Here is a 23,828-nt window from a genome sequence, read left to right on the forward strand (position 1 = left end):
ACTCACACCAGCCTGATTCACCCAGATCAGCTGAAGTCCCTCAGAACGGACCAAAGTATCACAAGAGACTCCATATAAATACAACTGACAGGAGAGAGACACAGAGCCTGATCTGATCTCAGTCTGTGAGGATGATGAAGATCTTAATTTTTATCAGTAATCTGTGAGTGTAAATTGAGAAATTACCGTGAAGAACATGCAGATAAACATGTCCATCAGTTCCTTGTTCTCCGCAGGTGCAAAGCCCATAATCTTCTTGTGTGACTTTCTTGATGTTCGAGCAGTCAGATCCCAGACTCAGTCTCTCATCTCTCTCTTTCCAGTTTTCTAACCTGTCACGGTTCCATTATTACAGGACAGACTGACATTTTCATCAGAGCTGCAGAACACATGAGTCTCCTCTGCTCCACTCGTGCCTGCAACACAGTACATTTGGGTGATCATTATGCTATATATTAATTTTTAAAAAATCATTATTTTGAATATAAGGGGTTATAAAATGTCTAAATATAAGGGGTTATAAGATGTATTATAGAGCTTATAGAAATGTGTTTACCTGTGGGAAACGAGAAGAGAATTATCAGACCCAGCAGAAACATAAGACACTTATCAGCCATTTTCAGTTTCTGATATTCTAGCTAACATCATCAGCTCCTCTGCTTGTTATATCCCAGGTTCAGAAAGACTCTTTTATTCAGTGATCACTAAAAGAAATTATCTGCTACTGTCAAAGACATGACCATGTAATGTGTGCTACTTGAATATACTGACATGCGTAGACCCATAAAGATTAGTGTCCAGATTCTCACCAGCTTCTACTTTTGAGACCAATATAGAATTCAATAGCATGATGCAACTTGCTAAAAGAAAGAAGAGGAACTACTAACAGAATTCACACTCAGCAGTCTAAACTGGGTTTACAAATGACCATTTCTCTATGTGGGCTGAAGCAGTGTGGTAACACGTACATGCTGAGCAGTCACATGTTTCCAAACAGTGATTGAAGTCACTCTGGAAAACGTAAAAGTAAACAGTAAGCGTAACATGTAGCCTGACACACAACCTTAAAAATTAGAACTGTAGAGAATTTGCTGCCGCCATGAACAAATAAATAGAACCTTTAAAACAATGATTCCAAAGTTTTATATGGTACATATATAAATACAATAATGAATACAGTAAAAGAACAGATGAGAAATAAAGTTGCAACCAAGAAATGAAAGATAATTAAACATGCGAACAAACCATTAACAAAGTAAAGCGAAAAGAAAAAGGGTATTGGTAAAAAAGGGTAAAAAATAAGTATTGCCACACACTTTTGGTTATTTGACACAAGAAACTACCAGGGTACATCTGACATTTCTGAGATAAATGTTTGTATTTATCTGTTAGTACAGATTTGTTTTTACAGATGTTTTAAATATTTGTGTAGTTTAAATTCTCTGGAAATATGTAACTTGTTTTTACGCAAAGACACAAAATCTTTTGTTTTAACCTTTGACATTTCCATGCTCATGATATGTGTGAAAACACACAAAAAAAATTCATTTTGTGACATTTATATCCTTTAATGTCTCATTTTAGAATATTTTAGTAAATTATAATTTGAATAGAAGCTGAAATAGGCCTATTGCTTAGACTGTCTACCTATTTTATTTTATGTATAAGAGAAAGCCTATACATGCCAAAAGCAAGAGTACCAACCTTATAATGTCCTTTTCCAAGGAATATTACATGTTTTAAGACAAAAATCCAACTGATAAACCTTCTCTCCAGTCAATAGAGGTGTTTTGTGTCTCATCTGTATGAAGACTGGTTAAATAAGCAAACATTACTGACCCAGACTACAGATTGAGAATAAATCTGATTTATATTCTTTATACAAAATGTTTTTTCCCCTCTACTACATGTGGTTTAAGATTTGGGAAATTTATTTACAGTATTGCTTTTGAATTGTGTCTTTGTACCCTTTCACAGTACATTCAACATATAAAAGTTCTGTTCCTTCACAAAAACTATATATTTCTGCCAATTACCAAACTGCTCATATGCTCATAACATGAAGTTATGCAGCGATTTGAATAAAATAATGATTGCATTAAAGTTTATTTGCGAGGGGTATTCGTATTCTACTTTTTCACAGAGGCGTAAAGTCCATCCTGAAGTGCATATTCTGTTCCTCTGATGGCAGCGTAAGTCACTGTGTCATGAGAATGATCCTGGAAGAACACCACAGATTTATCCATCAGTGTGGAACCCACGACTATTATTACTTCATATACTTAATTTATCTACAAATTCAGAGCTACATATCGACAGCAAATAGACGAGGGAGGGAGGGTGTAATTTTCTCTGAACAGGACTGTCACTGGGCACTGATGAAAGGACAAGTGAACGTGTTGATATCTACTCACATTGTCCATTTGTACTTGCTTTTTACTGGAAGAAGTAACCTCAGAATAGGTCACATCATCTGTCTGTTCCTAGACATCGATGGAAACATGGCAAATCAGACATCTGTCACTACACTACTTAAAGTTGTAATAAACTTCATTAAAGAATAGACAAATAGACATATAAAATGAATGAAATTCAAACTTAATGAAGTTTTAAGTCAATTTGTTCACTCACATTAGCGTTTGGCATAGAAGGAATGGCCATGTTGATTGTTTCATAGGTCCCTTTATGTTCATTCACATCTTTGACCTTTAGATTACAAATAGTTATAAGCAATTGCATGGATTACAAACTTTATAGACAGTAATCAAATCTAAATCATTGCCACTACTGAACTCACCACAGAGCTGCGAGTCCCTCTTTTATTATCTGAAAAAAGTGATGAAAATAACTTGTGTAATATGAGTATTAATGATAAAACAGACAAAACACAAAATGTTAAATGTTCCAATGTTAAAAAAGGCAAGGATTTTGTTGCACCTTTAAAATTGGTGACAAGATTTCACATAAGGTTTAGTTCAAACAAAAATGAAAATTCTGTCATTAATTACTGACCCTCATGTCGTTTCAAACCTGTAAGACTTCTGATCATCTTCAGAACACAAATGAAGATGTTTTTAATAAAATCTGAGCCAGTTTTGTACTCTTCACTGACAGCTACGCAACTATCACTTTGACACTTCCAGATCTTCATAAAGAAATCGTAAAACTAATCCATATGAATTGAGCGGTTTAGCCCAATTTTTCTGAAGAGACACAATCGTTTTATATGATGAACAGATTGAATTTAGGCTTTGATTCACATAAAAACATTGATCAGCGAACATAAACAGAAGCTCAACTGAACTTGCTTGACGTGCAAGAACAAACTTCATTGGTTTTTAGCTGTTATTTTATAATTACTGAGTATTTACTTGTCTTTAATAATGCTTGAAATTTATATTAGTTAGGCTAGTTGTTTTTCGATGGTATTTTTTAATCACAGGAAAATGTTCCTTGCGTAAGTTACTTCTTTAGCCTGTTGATTTTTGTTCATAATATTCAGCTAAAATGAAATGTTTTACAATAAGACTAAATGAGTTTTTTTTTTTACCTTATTGGAATCGAAATTAGTAATCGATAAGAATCGAAATCGGATTCGTTAAAATTCAAATGATACCCAACCCTATGCGTGATGCAAGAACTAAGCTCTTTGGTTATTGCGGAAGTTCAAACGTGCTGCGTATCTCAAGAGAATGAACCTCATTGGTTCTTGCAGAAGTTCATATGTGCTGCGTAACTCAAGAGAATGAACCTCATTGGTTCTTGCGGAAGTTCAAATGTGCTGCCTAACATACGAGAATGAACCTCATTGGTTCTTGCGGAAGTTCAAATGTGCTGCGTAACACGAGAATGAACCTCATTGGTTCTTGCACATCAAGCGAACATGCTTGAGCTTCCGTTCATCACAACTGATGTATGAGTTGATGAATGTTTATATGTGAATAAAAGCCTAAATTTAATCTGTTCTGTCTTCAGAAAATTTGGACATAACCGCTCAATCCATAGGGATTATTTTTTTCAATATTTATGAACTTCTTGAAGCGTCAAAGTGGTGGTTGCATAACTGCCAATAGAGGGACAGAAATTGCTCAGATTTTGTTTAAAATATCTTCATTTGAGTTCCAAAGATGAAAGAAAGTCTTACGGGTTTGGAACGACATGAGGGTGAGTAATTACTGACAGAATTTTCATGTTTGGGTAAACTAACACTTTAATGGCACTTTGGGATTGATATTACAGGAATACACTTCTCTTCACTTCATAATTCAACATCCACATAATCCATGTGCTCCAATTATACATACAATTTGAAAATGATGGTTGTTTTATAATGATAAAGTGAGATCTTAAATATAATTTAATTCTTATTATTATAAAAAGGAGGAAACTCACAAGCTTTTTTTTTATAAATGTAGATCACCCAGAAAACAGCAACAAGCACTGCTAATGCAGCAGCCACAGCAGAGATCAGTATCTCTAAAGGAGAGAGGACATAGGGAAACAGTCATGTACGGGTACCATCTGTAATGAGTGGTTTCCTTAATCTTTTGCCTTGTCTTGCCCTGGTTCTGTGCTTTATGTTTCATTCATTTGTCCTGTTTTCTGTAGGCAACAACATCGTCAAATGTCATGTCTTAATCATCCTCATCATGTACCTTTGTTATGAGGTGCTGGTGTGTTTCTAGCAGAGGGATCCTCTTGAGCTGTTAGTTCAGATGCATCATGTTGTTAAATATATGATAATATTCTAAAATGTTTTATAATACCATCACATTGGTTTTTATTGAAAGAAGCTTTTGTAACCTTGGTTTGTTCTGATGATATTAATAGTGCTTGACATTAGGGATGTCTATTAAAACTGATTTATAATATTGTTTTCTTACCTGAATACTTGACCGTATATGTGGCTGAGGTCTTCAGTTGATTTCTCTGAGTAACCTGACATCTCCACTCTCTGTTGTGATCTTCATTCAGGAGTGTTGTAGTCAGAGTGATGTTACAGCGTGAGAAGAATAATATCTGATATCTGGAGTCTGTCATCAGATTCACACCAGCCTGATTCACCCAGATCAGCTGAAGTCCCTCAGAACGGACCAAAGTATCACAAGAGACTCCATATAAATACAACTGACAGGAGAGAGTCACAGAGCCTGATCTGATCTCAGTCTGTGTGGATGATGAAGAGACTGAAACAGAAAATAAGACAGAAATCACAGATTTCACACTTTTCATTACACATGTGAGTTTTAAAGTATTATTAATAAATTACAGAAATACTGACTATGAAGAACATGCAAATAAACAGATGCATCAGTTCCTTGTTGTTGTCCATTCACATATTGTTGGCAGCTGTAAAGCCCATAATCTTCTCGTGTGACTTACCTGATGTTCAGAGAGCAGTCAGACCCCAGACTCAGTCTCTCACGTCTCTCTATGTCAATCTTCTTTTTCCCTCCAGCAATCAGTTCAACTGTCTCTGAATGTCTGCTATAGATCCATGTAGTTGATGTGCAGTCAGAATGAGCATTATTACAGGGCAGACGGACATTTTCATTAGAACTCCAGAACTCATGAGTCTCAGTCCCTTCACTGGTACCTGAAGCACAAGTACGATCATTTGAGTGATCATTATGTTATAGAACAAAACCACATACACATCCTGGCATACAAAAAACATTTAAAATATCCCCATTTATAATATTTAGAGTTGTTAAAATCATCAACATACTCTTAATATGAAAAGAAATGTGCATCATATTTCTGCGTGACACTAACCCTGTACTGTATTCAGGAATATGTACAAACACTAAGCAACTCAGAGACTGTGAATAACTGCAAAAAAAAAAAAAAAAAAAAAAAAACTAAGCTGATGTTCCAAATATTTTTCCAGACTAATTCCACTAAACAATATTTGTAATAGCATGTTTTGTAGAGGAAATACAGATTTCTTTACCTTTTAAAAACGGACAGAGAATAATCAGTGCCAGCAGAAACATTTGACAGTGAGCCATTTTAATTTTTAATTTCTGCCAGCCTTCCTCTCCATTTTTTTAAACATCAGCTCCTCCTTTTAGTAACTTCCTCTAAACCGACCATTTGAGTGTTTTATATCTGATACAGTTGCTATTGTGACGCTATGACTGTACGTAATACAGAAATGTTGCTTCACAATTCTCTTGTAAATATCAATAAAGAGGAACTTTTAGTGGTGCTCAGGGACTTTCAGCCTACAGTTTTTCAGTTACAACCTTAATATATCGAGAACAGAGCGTAGGCTGTTGTTGATTGTGAAATGTGTTCTTCAGTGTGAGAACTTTCAAACATGAAAAAACTGAACTGCAGTGGCAGGCAATTCTTTTTCTCATATTAAAAAACTATTTCCAAGCATTGTCTTTAAAACGGGAAAAGGGACATTAATTTGTTATATATTCAACCCTACATACATAAACTAATCTCATGATGATTTTTCATATTTTTTATTTTTGTCATCACACTTTGTTCAGATTCGACAAATGGAACAATAAAATCAAAATGGATAAACAGCTTGAAAATTCTATCTCAGTGCTGAACCTCCGTATATTTATGAAGCACACGAGTCACAACAGAACCCTAAGGTTCTATAAAGAACCTTTTCTTCTACAGTATGATTATACATACGGATTATAATGTGCTTTGCTCTCACCAGCCCTTTCCTAAATTAAAGGATTATTAAAGAATTATTAAAAATAAATAAATACTATAATATATATATTCTATTTACAGGGTATGTGCACACTTTTTAAAGTCAAATTTAAGGCTTTTTAAGACCTGAAGAAATCAAAATTAATAACTTACAATAGGGGTGTGCAATATCGACAAAAATATGTCTCAATATTTGCAAAGTTTTGTTGATAATTCGATGATATTTTACTGATTGTGTTTGTGTACTGGTACCATGGCTGGTTTAGGCCTGTTGTTGACCGCTGACTCACGAAGATTTTCATATTTTTCATATTCTATGCAGTGGTCAGTTGACAGCAGTGACAGAATATTTTATTTATTTATTAAAGGGCAATATATGCAACCTTAAATTGAGTTCCAGGGGCATTTTCACCCATATATGGACTTTTTTTAATTTATTTTTTTACTTAGAGGTATGCATCCCCTTTTATGTCAAATTCTAACATTCAAATTAGATTATATTAGAATAATAACACAATACCACTATTACCAGTTAAATCCATCTTTGCAGTGCAGAGGAGACACAGAAGCAGCATCAGAACTGGCATTAAAATATTGACACTTCATTTATTACACTCCATAATTGCATAAATAAAGCTATGAGATGTTCAACTCTTTCAATTCTTTATTCAATATTTAGATATGACCTGATTTCTAATTGTAACATTTGAATTACAGGGTACTTTAAATGTGAAACTAAAACCGCCAGTAGGCGGCGGCAAATCACTAACTCAGAGAGTCATTCATTCAACCGATTTGTTCAAACGGCTGATTCATTCAGGAAGTGCAAGTGATTAGGCTTGTTCGACTTTTTTATTTTTTTTATATTATTGAAAATCTTTCTTATCACAATAAACAATCAAGACGTCTGACAAAGAAGAAAAATATGACATCCTCAAAATGTACAATATATCCTTAATGTATTATAAACTAAGAGTCACACCTCCTGCAAATCATCTGAAAAGACATTTTCTATACTGTTCACATGACAAGGGAGAACAAACTAGATTGAAAGAACTCAAAACAATAAAAAAAAACAAAATAATAACATAAACAAACCAACAAGAGGGACTCAGCTCATCTGAAGTGTTATTAAACGATTATACAGTTTTTTAGCCTGGGCATTCTCAACCTTTATAAGACATTTAAATCATTTTTAAATGCAGACCATGTGGGGGAGGACTTAGCGAATCGACATTTATGTATATAATATTTTGTAGCAATAATTAGATTATTGACCAAAAATTCATCATTTTTATTTTGTAGAATTACACCCATCTGAACATTTTGATATGAAAAGAAATCTATGTTTATAGATCAGGGGCCGTATTCACAAAGAATTTTATTTTACCACTAGGAGTACTCCTAAATCCCATTAAAATATTTTAGCTAGGAGTTTTCTCTTAAAAGTTATTCACAACGCCTTTCAGACCTACTCTTAGTAAGGAAAAATGACAACTCCTAAACTAAGAGTGAGTCTTCGTTGCTATGGATGACGTCAATTCTCATGCACGAGTTTCCTCGCAATGATCACGGTGATTGGTTGTTAGATGACAGGGCCATCATGCGGAACATAACACAGACGCAACAAATCATGGAATTACGACATCTAAATATGTCTGTGTCCTACACAAAATAATAATAGTAATGTCATCGAAATGCATATATAATGACATGTTTGTGCAGGCCCCAGTGAAGTGTAATTCTAAAAAGGCAGAAAGAGAGAGAAAAGTGGTGAATTCAATTAAATTAAATTAAGGTAGCCTAATACCCTAATGAAACCGCCACTTGCCTAATAATGAAAAACGACACTTGCATTAACACTTGCTTGGTTAATTGACATCCTATTAGTATAGAAGCTTGTTTCCGCCACTGAATAAAAATAAATTAAAATAATTGCGACTTTTTATCTCACAATTGCGAGATATGAAGTCAGAATTGTGAGAAATAAAGTCGCAGTTGTGAGATAAAAAGTCGCAATTAGCTTTTTTATTTTTCATTCTGTGGCGGAAACAAGCTTCCATAGCCTAAATAGACTACTTAAAGCAGTAAATGTTGCTCCTATTGAAGTAATGTAATAGTTGAATGACGGTGGATTATGAACTCGCCAAAACGAAAAAGAAAGCCCAACTGGACGCAGGATCAGTTACTGCTGCTGGCCCAGTTGGTGCTGAAAAAATAAAAAAATAAAAATAAAAGGGAAATTCGACACTGGGATATCAAGTAAAACTAAGCGTGAGACATAGGAGAAGATTTGTTTGCAGATCAATGCAGCATTCCCGCTTGTGTCGCGGACCCCGGACGACTGCGAGGCGGTGATATGCGCTGCAATCCTTTGTGAATAGGTCTTAGTGAGTTAGGAGTCCTCTCGACTTCTTTTAAGCTGTCCCAGAATTAGGCCCCCTCCACACTACTGCGTTTTCGTTTAAAAACGGAGACCTTTTGCTACGTTTGCACCTCCCGTCCACACTAAAACGGGAAAAACGAAGACCCAAAACGGAGAAATTTAGAAACGCTGCAGCTCCGTTTTTCGTTTTGAATCTCCGGAGGGCGTTTTAGTGTAGACGGGACAAAACGGAGGAGTTTAGAAACGATGACGTAGAAGGTAACGCTCGGCTCTATGATTGGGTGTCATCACCCATGACGTATCCTTCCCTGATTCGTCAGCCACCCATCACATGTCCCGTCACCGGAAGAAAACAAACAAAAACATCCTGGACTACGTAGCTGATGTTAGTGAGTGCAACATGGATAACGAATTACAAGCGTTACTGACTTTGATGTCTTTGTTAGCAGCTGTTGTGCAAGCAAATTCTGCATTTTACAATGCTATAACTGCCTACATGCGCCGGAGGCAAACTATTATTCGAGCGATCTATGACAATTCCCGTGTGCAGCGGCGGTCCATGAAAAGAAATCTCTGGTCTTCGACATTTTCTAATCTTTGCAGAGGTAGCTAACGTTACTTGCTTCCTCATCAAATCTGAGGAATAGTCCATCCGTTTCCTGTTTACACCGGCACGCGCATGCACAGTGTTGGAGAATGGTCACGTGATCCGAGTTTTCAGTCCTTTTAATGTGGACGGAGATCAATTCTAATACGCAGCTAAAACGCTGGTGTGGACGGAGATCGTTTTCGTTTTAATTCTCCGTTTTTAATCGAAAACGCAGTAGTGTGGACGGGGCCTTAGGTGCTACTTTTAGGGCTAAAATGCTTCGTGAATTACTTTTAGTGAAAAAAATTAGGAGTCCTAAAGTTAGGAGTGACACGCCCATTATTTTTAGGAGTTGCTACTAAATTCGCCAGTTAGGAGCTACTTTTAGCCTTAAAATTCTTTGTGAATACGGCCCCTGGAGGACAACATGCTGTGGAGAGATTTCCATAAATTCTGAGCCGTTTGACATTCATAAAACAGGTTGTTACTACCCTCGAATTTTAGTAAAGGCTCAAGTCGTTTCTGGGTTTTAACGGGCATTTATTTGGTGACGGAGTCGTCGAATATGTCTTTACATGCTCACTTCCACATTGCCGTCAGAACTCATTGGCCGCATGAACCCGAGAGTGTAAACTTAGATGGGAATGGATGGGAACTTAGATGGGAAATCTTCACGCTTCACAGACAAAACTTATTGATAACTTTTTCAATCTTCCAGGCTTTCAGAAAGCAGACTCGCGAGCCGCAGCACATATCTCCCTGATCTTAGCGAGTGCACCCCTACAGCGTCCCCATAACAACCACCTTTTTTTTCTCACAAAGTTTTTTCACAAAAGAAATACACATGAAATTATTATTTTATTGGCCATGAAACATTATTTCAATCATATGATTTTTAACCTCATATTTATATTATAACTGTGAACCATATTTGACTGACATATATGTGTTGCCTTTGATGGCATGCAACACAGGTGTTCAGTTGTTTCAACATTAATGTTGCAGATATGACAATTATCTACCTCAAACTTGAATCTTTTCTTTACAAACTCATTATAGGGATATATATTATTTATTGTTTTAAAATGTACTTCCTTAAATTTAGGAGGAATTGGATATCTTAAGAATTTTGTTCTAATTGAAGATATTTCATATTTGTTATAACCAAGAAAGTACAACAAAAAGTTAACCAGAGTTTGCTTAAGGAATTTATTATTACATTTTGTATCTACCAGGTCCACATAATCAATTTTAATTTTGTCTTGGTGATGCAATGTTCATAATATTATTCTTTATTGCTTGAATAAGGACCTTTGGAATGTTCTATGTTACTTTGTTGTAATCCACAATTGAGCAGTTAATATTATATTTAGAATTAAATTCCTGCAGTTCAAGAATATTACCATTTTCATCCAATATATGAACAATTGACCATATTTTTCTTTTCCCACCAGTCTTTCAGAAACATTTCCTTCTACACAATATAACTCTGTTGTTCCATAATGGAACATTGTGGGGACTGAAATTATGTTTGAACATCAGTTTCCAGTGTAACAAAACCTGTTGATGAAAAGTTGAAAGTTTCATAGGCACATGTTATTAAAAATGTAATACCTCCCACTTTATCAAAGATATATGCCGGTAAGGAGAACCATATCTCTTCACCGTTCCTCAAAAAAGATTGGAGCCATTTAACTTTCAATATTCCATTCATAATTTCAAAGTCGATTGCCTTTATGCCACCTTCCTCATAATTTTTCAACAGATGTCCTTTTCTAATGTAGTGATGTTTATTTTTCCAAATAAAATTGAAATTGATTCTATTAATTTCTTTAATTAACTTTGGAGAAATAGCAACAGAGTAGGATGCAGCCTATATATCAGTCTGGAAATAGATTCAATCTTAATCAACATCGTTCTTCCAAATAATGTTAAATCTTTTTGTAGCCAACTGTTTAATGTTTTTCCACATTTATCAATATTATCTTGGATATTCTTTTTTTCACTTGTATCTGATGATTTGGAAATCAAATACCTAGATATCTAATGTCATTTTTGACTGGTATATTATATAGTGAGGATTCAGAGCAGTTATGAATGCTCATCAGTTCACATTTACTCAGATTCAGATATAGACCCGATGCTAGTGAAAACCGTTCTATTACTTTTACAGCTACTGGTATTTGTTCCTTATTTTGTAAAAACATAGTTGTATCGTCAGCGAGCGGCTTGTTCGACTTGAACCGGCCCTGCACAGACCGATCGGTTGATGACATCAAAGTACCGCGAGACCGATTCAAAAACATAAGGAGCCGTCTGCTCTCTAATCGTTCTCGCGGTACTTTGATGTCATCAACTGATCGGTCTGTGCAGCGCCGGTTCAAGTCGAACAAGCCTACTGTTTATTGAATCGTTAAAATGATTCGTTCAAAACGCGGATTTCAGTCAAAAAATCAACGCTGTCTATTCCATTGAGACTCTGCTACGGTTTCATTTTGAAGTTCTCGTCAGCGAAATAAAGGGAAAACAAACAATATTGTTTATAAAATGTAACTCACAATGTTCATTTAACGGTTATATAAAATAAATATAATATTTGCTATTGTGCACGGGAAAACAGCCCTCTTGCTGATGTAATATTGTATGATAACAACATGATATATAAAATACCAAAACTTTATACGTCTATTAGGGAGCATACCCATAACTGCACCGACACATCACGCAGTGAAAGCAAGCATGAGAGACAAATGCGATGTCAGCTCGCAGTGCGCGCTCGTACATAGTTAAAGTAAAACAATGATTACAGTATCATAATAGACAATACACATCGCACACCACTACACACATAAAGAATGAACTTACAATTGAACTGAAATTAAACAGCTTGCTTCTCCTCTCCTGCTTTTTCGCGTGCAGGAAACAGACGTAATGCTGGCGAATGTGACGCGAAATGTCACTTGAACGAGCAAAAATAATAAATAAAAAAGGACGCTAATTAGACAGTTTTAATTGCGAAACCATTTAAATATGTCCAAGTCAAATTGCCATTGAAAATTTAAGACCTTTCATAAGTAAAAATAAGACTTTTTAAGGCCTTACATTTTTTAAATCTAATTTAAGACTTTTTAAGGACCCGCGGACACCCTGTATTTAGCCCATGAATTACACAGTGGCACAAGCCACTCAAGCAGTTGATAATGCTCAGTTAGTTGGGTATGTGTCCTCTGTGGCACAGGCAATGTTGCTACAACCGGTGTTGACTGTGTGCCGTTTAATTTAGCTCTGTGAATCTTATTTATACTTGCTAGCTTAATCTCTGATTCATTTGAAATGTGGTCATTTAACTGCTGGCTGTTTGTGACTCAACTAAATTTTCCATGAACTCACAGTAAGTACTATTTTTAGCCATGTGAAAACCAAGCATCACAACACAGGATGACATTTTTGGTCTTTGGAGAACTTTAATTCAAATTGCGACAAAAGTACAATTTTGTCTGTTTTTATAAACTTGTTAACCAACAAAAGCACATTTACACAGTAGCATACAATGACAATCACAAATCCATGAGTTAAAGAAAAAAGAAAAAAACTTGGATCTTCATTATCAAAACTACATATATAAAAGAAGAGCAAAAGATTGACTAAGCAAAACATTAGAGATTGACATGTATGTAAAAAAGAAATAACTGTTTGCCGTAAGGATTGCATAAACCATAATGATAGATGCCATGGGCCCATTTGGGGTTTAAGGTGGAACTCAGGACAGTTGAAAGCATGAATGCATACACTTTTTTTATTACTTCAGTAAGTTCCTGAACAAATTTATCTTCGTTCAGTGTCTGCTCAGTTCTTATCAGTAGCACAGACCTTACAACTTCCAGGAGCTCCAAGTATGTGTTCACTGGCACGTCTACAATAGGAGGTACCTTTAGTGCGTCTGTTTGTGTGCGTGTGTTACAGCAGTCGTCCTCTGCATTCTGTAGATCCACAGCAACACAGAAGCTCCTTGCCCTCTACACTGCCAACTTCATAATTATAATCCCATGTCAGCTCCGTCCCTGCCCGGATTCGCCTTTAGAAACACACAGGTTAATAAGCATTTTTTATTTATTTAAATGCAGCCAAATAATCTGTTAATATTTCAACTAATAGCTGAAGCAGAATGAAAAAACCTTCATGTAAACACCTAAAATTAGAAAGAAAGAAAAAAACGAATGTCTTGCACCAATCTTAAATGGTGTAAATCTTACAATGATCTGTAAAATGGAAGAACTAAACTAAAATGAAGGAACCTGACTACTTTTATAATTGATTTAGAATATTAACATTAATAGTCTGATGACGAAAAACTGCACATATACAGTAAGAGACACAAAAGCTAGCAAGATTATTTTATGCCTGATAACAAACATGACCTGTATTAAAATTCTGTATAATTGTAATAAAATAATTAAAACACTAGAAACTAAAATTCATAATTTTAAATACTAAATGTGAATTTAGGCATCACAACACTATAAATGTACAGTATGAAAAATGTATATTCATTGAGATGTGCATTTAAATGATTAGTGTTTTTAAAGAGTAACTAAATGAGCGTTTGACGACGACAACAGTAATATAAATGTGAAAATAGAGAAAATGAGCTGTACAATTAAAAATCCAATATCGGCCTATACGGATAAAAACAAACAAACTTCAGCTGATAACATATACATTCAAATATTCCTAATTTAAATGCACAAAAAACACAGTTATGTCATGCTCACTTGCTAGCAAAGAAGGCCACCCAGGGGAAGCGCAGATCATGAGTGTCCACAAACACATTCTGGACGAACAGATTAGGGCTGCAGCTGTGCTGTGGGGCAAAGACAGCAGAAGAGAGGATATAAACACAGCAGCTGCAAACTATCATGGAAATAAAAATCAAGTAAAGAATCCTTAGGCTTATGATTCCAATGAATAAATACAAATGTCGAATATAAGCCTATATCTGGAATTGTACTCACATTGAGGTAGCGTCCGAGGTTGCCTTCCAGTTTGGCATCAATGATATAACAGGATTCCTCCCCGTCAAAGAACAGGCGGGTGTTTCTATGGCCAGCTTCACCCCCGCCACCTCCCTGTCCATGAGATGGGCCTGACCCACGAGATGGGCCTGACCCCCCTCCTCCTGCACCTCCTCCACCCGTTTTCACCATCATACCGTGGGACTTCAAAGCAATGCCACGTGTGGACTTCACCGCCACCTGCCTCTTCACCACAGCTGAGAGAAAGAACAATGTACTATATAATGGCTTGTTACAGAGACTTAATGAATGTAAGACTATCTGTCTGACCTGCTAATTGAGCTAATTCAGGTTTCACAGCACACCTGCACAACAAGATGACCATCTCATCTCATAATAAAGATGTAAAGGGTTAAAAAGGTTTTCTGCTCATCCACCGCTAGAACATGCAGATTCAGTCAGCTGACTGAAGGGTGGCAATGGTTACACTGATATAAGGAAGTCCATGGATGAGAGCAAGCAATTTGCCATTTTCTTCCATCTCACCCTGAGTCTTTTTCTCTCTCTCCTTGTTGTCATCTGATCCTGAGCTGATAGTTTGCACATCATCACTGTCAGAGAGGGTCATCACATCCTAAACAAAAGACAGATAGAGATTATAATAATAACTAGCACTTACGGTTTGGGCTGCACAATGCGTTTTAGGGGAAAATAATAATAATAATAATAAAAATCCAAACAATTACAATAGGGTTTCAGCACTTTGTGCTTGAACCCCTAATAAAAAGAAAGAAAGAGAGAGAGAGAGAGAGAGAGAGAGAGAGAGAGAGAGAGAGAGAGAGAGTGAGAGAGAGAGAGAGAGAGAGATTTATAAAACAGACAAACAGGAACAAAGAGACAGAAAAGGGAGACATTTCATGAGAAACGTAAATTTGGAAACAGGATGTATGAAAAACTGCACTCACCTTCTTCTCAGTCTTAATCGCTCCCTCCACCTTGACACTCGGATTCGCAGAAGTAGAGGATTGGCTGGTGAGCCAAGATGCTACTTTACTCTTCCCAGTCTCCTCTGGCATGGGAGGGGGCTTCCTCTCCTCACCTGCAGAAACACTTAGCCCATCCTTACTGTCCTGACTCTCTACAGCAAAGACAGAGAATGGTGGAAAAGTGAAATATTAAATAAAACTAACATATTTGTATAATATTTTAATTAATAAAAAAATATACCATGGTGAATGTCCTTGAACAGTTAATAATAATAATAATTATTATTATTATCATCAACTGTTCAAGACTAGGGGTGTAACGATATATCGTGGTACGATGTATCACGATGCAAAAATGTTACGATATGTATCGTAGATAATGGCGCATTTTTTTTTTTTTTTACAACGATATGATGTCCGTTTTATCCTGTTGGTTGAGCTACCGCACCCGCGTCATGCTTGCATCACTGCCTTCACGCTCAAATTAATCGCTTGAACTGAGCAGTAGCAGGGCAAAATGAGTTTGACTGAAATTGAAATAGATGCCCGGTCCACTTACAAGTCCGACGTCTGGCAGCATTTTGGTTTTCCAGTTACTCGACAGGAGGACGGTAAAAAAAACAGACAAAACACGATCTGTGTGTAAATACTGTAAACAAACACTGTTACAGTTATACATGACGTTGAACACAACAAATATATGATGTGTCATTGAGTGCTTGAAGTGGGGTAAATAGGTGCCGGTACTCTCTTGCATTGGCAAATCATGACATTTTAGATTCTATGACATTCTACAGTGAAAAAGTGAAAAACAAAACTTGGAGATATTGCTGGTACAACAACAATTTATTGTTATTAACAACATAAATGTATTTAAACAAGTCGTGTGTGTTTGTGTGAAAACGGAACTCCAAGTCTGCAAGTCCAAAAATACATTTATAGTAAGATTACAGCATTTTATTTAATTAAATGCATTTATGGTAAGATTATTATATTTTCATGTCAGTCTGTGTTCATGTTGACCCCGAACCATGCGCTGTAACTTTATTTCAGCGCGTGCAGCACAGCAGAAATAGACTCTGTGTGGAAACGATTGCTGCACTGCTGTATAAATTGTCTCTGTGTATACTAGGGTTGGGCGGTATTACGGTAATATCGTATACCGCGGAGTCTTAAAATAGCAACGGTATCAGTTTCAATACCGTCATTACCGGCACTTATATATAATATATAAATATCATTTATTCAATGCCTAAAAATGCTTATGTAGTTGTCATCAAGTGACAGTGTGGAGGAGAAAGAGAGAGAAAGAAGGGAGAGGCGGTAAATACTGACGAGGCAATTTGTAAATGTTGCAATTAAAAAGGTGACTGTGAGAGATGGAAACACCTCTAACCTAATGTCGCATCTCCGAAACAACCACCCACTCACTGCTGCGAGGATGCATTTTGCCCCGAGTTCATCAAATAAGCGCATTAGTTTATATTTGTTAAAATATTATAATGTTATTTTTTTTTACGTTGATAATGAAAACTGAACAGCACGAGTAAGATGAGATGCATCGGGAGTCAGACATTGACCACTTAATTAAGTTTAATTTTGTAAAAGGCCTTTCTTTAAAGTGTATATCGTTTTGTATAAATTGTATCTTAATTTTAATAATTTTTTTATCAACCAATTGCCTGGATTTAATAAATAAGAATCAAATATAGCAGACAACATAATCATGACATGATCGTGCGCTGGCGTGCCGCGGTCACTTGCATTGAAATCTCATCATAAATTAACCGAAACTCAGTGTATGTCTCACAGACATGACAGATAGGCCTATATCTAAATAAAGCTTGAAATTTCATTAAACGAAACAATTCAAACGAAAAGAAATAGGCCACTCGCTGATTATTTAATCCATGATGTGCATTTCTCTCTATGCGCGTTCATACGGAAATGGCGATCATCAAATTCATTAAACGAAACTATTCAAAACGAAAAGAAATAGGCTAGCCTACTCTCTGATTATGTAATCCATGATGTGCATTTCTCTCTATCGTTCACTATGGAGATGGCGATTCGTCAATTTCTCTAAACGAAACAATTCAAAAGGAAAAGAAATATAGGCAGCATACTCTCTGATTAATCCATGATGTGCATTTCTCTCTATAGGCGCGTTCACTACGGAGATATCAATCGTCAATTTCTTTAAACGAAACAATTCAAAAGGAAAAGAAATATAGGGAGCATACTCTCTGATTAATCCATGATTTCTCTCTATAGGCGCGTTCACTACGGAGATATCAATCGTCAATTTCTTTAAACGAAACAATTCAAAACGAAAAGAAAAAGGCTAGCCTATACCTTCTGATTATGTAATCCATGATGTGCATTTCTCTCTATATATGCGCGTTCACTAGGAGATGGCGATCGTCAACTTAATCTTTGCAGCACTGACAGAAAAGTTGTATTAATAAAAATCAATGGACGCGTGTCATCGGATTTACAAATGCACTTCTTGCTTGTTGCTTGTTAATTTAATTTCAATTAATTAATAAAATGAATACTTTAATTGTCATAATTAAAATAATTAAATATTATTAAGTGTCCCATTTTTGCTCATTTATAAATAGTATTTATATCTACCACCCCCTCAGCCCCTGGGTTAAAAAATTATTTGGCGCCACCATATTATAACGGCCCACGTATTAAAAATAGTCGTGTCTAAATAGGCCTCCGGCTCATAATTACATCTAATGCCGTCAGCCGGGATCAGACACAACGTGCACGGGTTGGCCTTGATTTATTTATTTATTTATTTTTTTGCCCGATCTGGTATTCAGTTTCTGAACGGTGTAGACACAAGCCAACAGTTTGGTGACGTTTGGTCACGGTAATACCGTATACCCCGGTAAAATAGGGAGGAGGTTTGACGGTATCAAAATTTGGATACAGCCCAAGTCTAGTGTATACACACCGTTCCTGGAACGGATCGCCGGAGCGCATCTGCGTGCTGTGTGAAAGCTCTAACCTGTTAACATGGGTGCGGAAAAAATACGCACCACAAATTAGCTTTTTCTGTCAGTGGTAGTATAGCCTACCGGCTACATGTGAGAAGTAGGGGTATGCAAGAAAAAGTGCAGGTACGCTTAAGAGTAAAATGTAGAAGTGCCGGTACTGCGTACCGGTGAGTACCGCCCCACTTCGAGCACTGGTGTCGTTTAAAACAGCACCACAAAGACAAACTCCTCCAACCGGATGCGAAAAAGAGAGTGAAAGAAGGACAATTGTATAGAAGACATCTATACAACGTAGTTTTATTGGTCAGCGACACCTAGTCAATTGTTAATTTTACATACAGAAGGTTAAACTAAATCTTGATTTATATTTAAGTATTGTAAATTCTTTAAGTTGTATGTATAACAAGACATATATTGAACACTGTTAATGTTAAATAAATCTGTTATTTGATTTTCAGTTTAATTTTTTAATTTTGTTCAAAATATCGTGATACATATCGTATCGTGAACCCAGTATTGTGATACGTATCGAATCGTGAGCTGAGTGTATCGTTACACCCCTATTCAAGACCCATTTTACCACAAAAACATAATACTTAAAATATTTTATAATTTAATATATAAAATAATATATGAAAACAATAATAAATAATAGTAGTAGCAGTAATTGCAAGACATTTCACCACAGAAATAAAATAAATATTATATTGTATATGATATATACACGATAAAAAAAATAAAAAAAAACTATATAGGGCTGGGTATCGTTAAAATTTTCTCGATACCGATACCTTGACTTCGATACCGGTTCCTGCACGATACTTTTTTCGATACTAATTTTATGAAAATAAAAAAATAAAATCAGTTTTAACAACATTACCGTATTTTCCGGACTATAAGTCGCACTTTTTTTCATACCTTGGCTGGTCCTGCGACTTATAGTCAGGTGCGACTTATATATCAAAATTACCAAGATTTACTCGTCACAGGATCGCTGACGGCCGCAGATTATTATTTGCCAGTTTTTGATGTATTTGTGGTATGACGTGAATGCATCATTTGCCGAAATTGGGGGTGACATTACCGTCTACAGCCACGAGAGAGCGCTCTATGCGTTCTAGACTACAACTACAGACTACACTTCAGTGATGTGGAATAAGATCGCGGGAGCTTGGTGAAATTGCTTTACCGATAACTGTTGGACTCGCTGTCTTATGTTATTTTATTTTATTTTATCCTATTCAGCCTCTCAGGTATGTTCTTTATGCTATTGTGTAGCTAACTGTTGATGTGTTACGTTAACAACATACCGGACACATATTCAGCCTGTTGTTCTTTGTGCTATTGTGTGTAGCTGAATAACTTAAATGCCTTCTGTTTTAATGAATTAAAGTCTGTTTAAATAACTTTTTCTTGGTCTTGGATTTTGTTAAATAAATTTCTAAATAAATGCGACTTATAGTCCAGTGCGACTTATATATGTTTTTTTCCTCGTCATGACGCATTTTTGGGCTGATGCGACTTATACTCCGGAGCGACTTATAGTCCGGAAAATACGGTACATTAACTCAAAAAAACGTTGGTTTTATTCTTTCAGTTTTTTGCCTTTTTTACAGTCATATTTTGAGTCTGTAAAAAGTGCCAATGCTAAAGTTTTCTATGTATCCTAATCAATTAACAACATGTATTCTTTACTTCAATGAGCTTGCTGTTTCTGCCTTAACTTAATGCATTGTTTAACAATGAAACTGAATGAATTTTATTGAAATGCATTACTTACACAGTCACCACCTCTGATAACAGATCACTCTAAATTGTAATTTAGACATTTTTTTTCTTCTGTAAAGCTGCTTTGAAATGATATGTATTGTGAAAAATGCTATACAAATACATGCGAATTGAATTAAATATAGGCTACTGGGGGGCGGGATATATACCTCGCGCTCAGCACAGAAAGCTTGCCACAAAGCACTGGCAAAAAGTAGCCTAATGATTATGAAAGTGTCGGGTAAAAATAGCAAGGAGACATTTGAAGTATTTATTAATAAACTTGTGCAGGGCTCCAGACTAACTTTTTCCACCTCCGTCCTGGAACCATTCTTTATAACTATTGCATACATCATTCTTTATTCTTTCAAGCAGACATATTTATTTGTATGAATGAAATATAATGAATCCTTATTAAAGCTATTACGAGCAGTGAATACTTTTCTCTTTCATTATTGCTTGATCAATATTAAGGACACAGACCGCATTAGGTTTATTATCCACTGTCACTTTAAGACATCGGATCATGTCCAATGACATGCGAATCCAATTGCACTGATTCACATCCGATACACTCACAACTGTTTAAGACCTAACCGATATATTTTACGTGAATACTCTCCAAAACGGACATTTAGACATAATGTTGTGTGTATTTGTCTATTCAGACACGAAAGAGAGCTCAATTCAGTACTCGCGCGCTATAGGTGTCTATGTGCATGGCTGCGCGCTTCGGGTGGGGTGTGCGCGCACAGAAAACCGTACCGAATAGAGATCTTTATTTGCGTCGTCACTCTTATTCAGATCTATATGTCTGCTCTACTCATTCTCCCAGACGTTTACATTTATTAACGTTTCATGAGACATGCAGCGCACGCATGGTAGATCAGCACGTTACAGTACAAATGTGCGCATCTACCACAGCACATCAGTTCTGACTGGATCGCTTCCCAGATCATCATTATCTAACATTTTTGTCTAGTTTTTATTCTTTGACGAAAATGTCAATAGATTTTCGTCATAGTTTTTGTCATTCAAAACTAGTTTTTATTTAGTTATCGTCTCGTTTTCGTCTGTGAAAAAATGTAGTTTGATGTCACAAATCCCAAACGAAATTAACACGTGAAAGTCTGGTCACCCGAAATTAGACTGACTAAGAAAAAGGCCGTCTTGGTGCTCAATCTGTTTTGCCTTACCATTGTTTAACCAACGCAACATATTTGCAATGTCATTAATCCATTTGATAGATGTACCGCGGAACACGTCTCCGGGTGAGTAGCCGGCCAGTGATAGTAACTATAGTAACAGCATGAGAAGATGCGCTCCGTTGTAGTCAGCGCTTGGTCGGTTTATTTTGGCATTTTCTAAGCAAGTTAGCCTAATAGGCTAGTAATAAATGAACATGCATTCAAAAAATGTCTTTCGTCCTGTTGGCGTCCTGGAGAATATTTCTGTTCGTCCTAAACACATTTTCTATCGTCCCCAGGACGATAGGACGCAGTTAGTCTCGAGCCCTGAACTTGTGTTTTCTGAGTTTGTGTTGGCTGTAAAGATGAAGATGACTATGCTGACTCGTCATACCAGCAGTATAGTGAACGCCTATAAAGAGAAATGCACCTTTTATTTGGATTATATAATAAAAATATTTGTTTCGAATTGGTTAGTTTAAAAGTAGACATATTTTAAGCTTCTAGGCCTATTTATCATGTCTGTGAGGCAAGTAGCCTATATGCTATATGAGCCTATATGAGTTTTGGTTCATTTGTGCTGCGCTCCAGTTTTTTCACTGCTGGCATCGAGACTGGTATAACGTAGCTACACTTTTGATCTTTTCCACATTTTTACATCCATCTCACCTTCCTTCATTCCCTTGGCCTGTCTGCGGGTGGTGTAGCTCCTCCACACTGAACTGGTGGTGTAATATGTGTCTTTCACAAATGTGTCATCTGAGCTGTCGCTGTCATCATTAGAGTCTTCGTCTTTGTCATCGTCGCTGTCTTCAGATGAATCGTCTTGGCCTAGTAAGTGGGAGAAAAACAAGAGTATTATATACACATTTTAACCTTCACCTGCTGGATCTACATTATAACAAACTTGCGCTCAAGCGAAAAAAAGTAAATCTACACTAAAATACAATGCACTGAGTATCAGTAAAAAAAGAAAAAAAAGAAACCAAATGCCATTTAAAAAAAAAGAAGCAATCTTTTAAATTTAAAAAAAAAAAGTGTGAATTGATCATGTTCGTAGTTAATGTGATAAACTACACCTGAAGGGAGACCTGTGTGAACTTGAGAAGAACTGACACACTAAATCACCTAGAGGCCAGTTAGTTAAATGTGTTTAGTGCAAAGGTGTCTCAGAATAGTGAAGTTAGAAAAGGCCGCCATTTTGCTTTTAATGCAATGAAGACTATCCATCAATATGGCTAAATACTTTTGGGGGGCAAATACTTAGTTTGAGGTGCACCTTTACCATAGTAGGATTCATAATTTTGACTGCCAATTACTGTGTCGGACTTGGTTGGTGTCGTTAATTTACCCCCCTAATTACAAAGATATAAGTAGTAGTAGAATAGTAGAACAAGCAGAATAGGTAGATGTGTGCATAGGTCTCTCACTTTTGCCAGTAGTGCTGCTGTTACGCTCCTCCATCTTGGTGGTGGATTTACCGTGTTGGGAGGAAGCAGGTAGTTTAACCCTGCTCATGTCCACCCCGCTGCCCTCGCTGTCGGAGCAATGGGCCTCACTCTCGTAACCTTCTTTAAAGTTCTCCACACTCTCAATGTGATCTAGATTGGCAAAGTATTCATCGCCCATTTCCAAACCTTCTTTATCGGCAAAGTCATCAGTCAGGATTTTACCTGAAAGAGTAAGAAACAAATATTAATGTGAAACAATAAGAGGGAAAAGCTTAGGCAAGACTAAACACTGGAGTGATGTCCAAGTGTGTTACCTGCATAGATACAAACAAAGGAGCCCTTGGCGATGTCATCAAGGCAACGAATGCCCCAGCCCTTATTCTGGGTCTTAAAGAGCTGCAGTCGGACCTGCAAACCGTGCTGAACCAGACGGTTAGTACACATCTGCGCATTACAGCGACACCGCTTATTGCATTCATAGATTCTGAGAATGTAAAGGAGAAAGTGAAAAGAAAAAGACAGACATTACAAGACAGTAAGTTGAAATCAACCTGAGAGGGTTGGTTATGAATCACTGACCCTGTGGGGAGACATTCTTCCAGTCTCTTGTGATGGTATCCAGCATTGGCGTTAATCTGTCCACCTGGAGTACATCCTGTAGCCTGTAGAGTCAGTTGATGACACGAACACTTGGATCTACAAACAAGCAAAGGTACAGAACAAAATCAGGTCTTAGAAATGTACTCTTTGTATTCATT

The 23,828-nt window shown here is 36.4% G+C and overlaps 1 protein-coding gene, 1 long non-coding RNA gene and 1 pseudogene across 7 annotated transcripts in view; all 3 read right to left on the minus strand.

Moving 5' to 3' along the window:
* Positions 1–1,210: 1,210 nt before the first annotated feature.
* On the minus strand, positions 1,211–2,913 carry LOC143720781 (uncharacterized). Its single transcript, XR_013196639.1, has 4 exons — positions 2,798–2,913; positions 2,632–2,706; positions 2,415–2,483; positions 1,211–2,219 (listed from the first exon to the last, which is right to left on the minus strand). It is a non-coding gene; the product is annotated as an uncharacterized LOC143720781 (long non-coding RNA).
* Positions 2,914–4,339: 1,426 nt separating this feature from the next.
* On the minus strand, positions 4,340–6,028 carry LOC143720774 (uncharacterized; annotated as a pseudogene). The gene is made up of 5 exons (XR_013196638.1): positions 5,954–6,028; positions 5,282–5,596; positions 4,884–5,186; positions 4,656–4,703; positions 4,340–4,476 (listed from the first exon to the last, which is right to left on the minus strand). The product of XR_013196638.1 is annotated as an uncharacterized LOC143720774 (transcript).
* Positions 6,029–13,100: 7,072 nt separating this feature from the next.
* setdb1b (SET domain bifurcated histone lysine methyltransferase 1b) overlaps positions 13,101–23,828 on the minus strand; it is a 68,257-nt gene continuing 57,529 nt past the window's right edge. For 3 of the 5 annotated variants that reach the window (XM_077210619.1, XM_077210610.1, XM_077210637.1), the window contains 9 exons: positions 23,650–23,766; positions 23,385–23,554; positions 23,050–23,292; positions 22,289–22,450; positions 15,634–15,806; positions 15,215–15,302; positions 14,669–14,925; positions 14,429–14,517; positions 13,101–13,731 (listed from right to left, as the gene is read on the minus strand). In XM_077210619.1, the coding sequence (XP_077066734.1) occupies positions 13,614–13,731; positions 14,429–14,517; positions 14,669–14,925; positions 15,215–15,302; positions 15,634–15,806; positions 22,289–22,450; positions 23,050–23,292; positions 23,385–23,554; positions 23,650–23,766 (1,417 nt within the window). In that variant the 3' untranslated portion in view covers positions 13,101–13,613. The remainder of the gene's footprint in view (positions 13,732–14,428; positions 14,518–14,668; positions 14,926–15,214; positions 15,303–15,633; positions 15,807–22,288; positions 22,451–23,049; positions 23,293–23,384; positions 23,555–23,649; positions 23,767–23,828) is intronic. The other 2 variants (XM_077210627.1, XM_077210646.1) reach the window with 1 other exon arrangement.

The sequence above is a fragment of the Siphateles boraxobius genome, unplaced genomic scaffold (assembly GCF_051911475.1).
Source record: "Siphateles boraxobius isolate OS27281-9 unplaced genomic scaffold, OSU_SipBor_1 12, whole genome shotgun sequence".
NCBI lineage: Eukaryota > Metazoa > Chordata > Actinopteri > Cypriniformes > Leuciscidae > Siphateles > Siphateles boraxobius.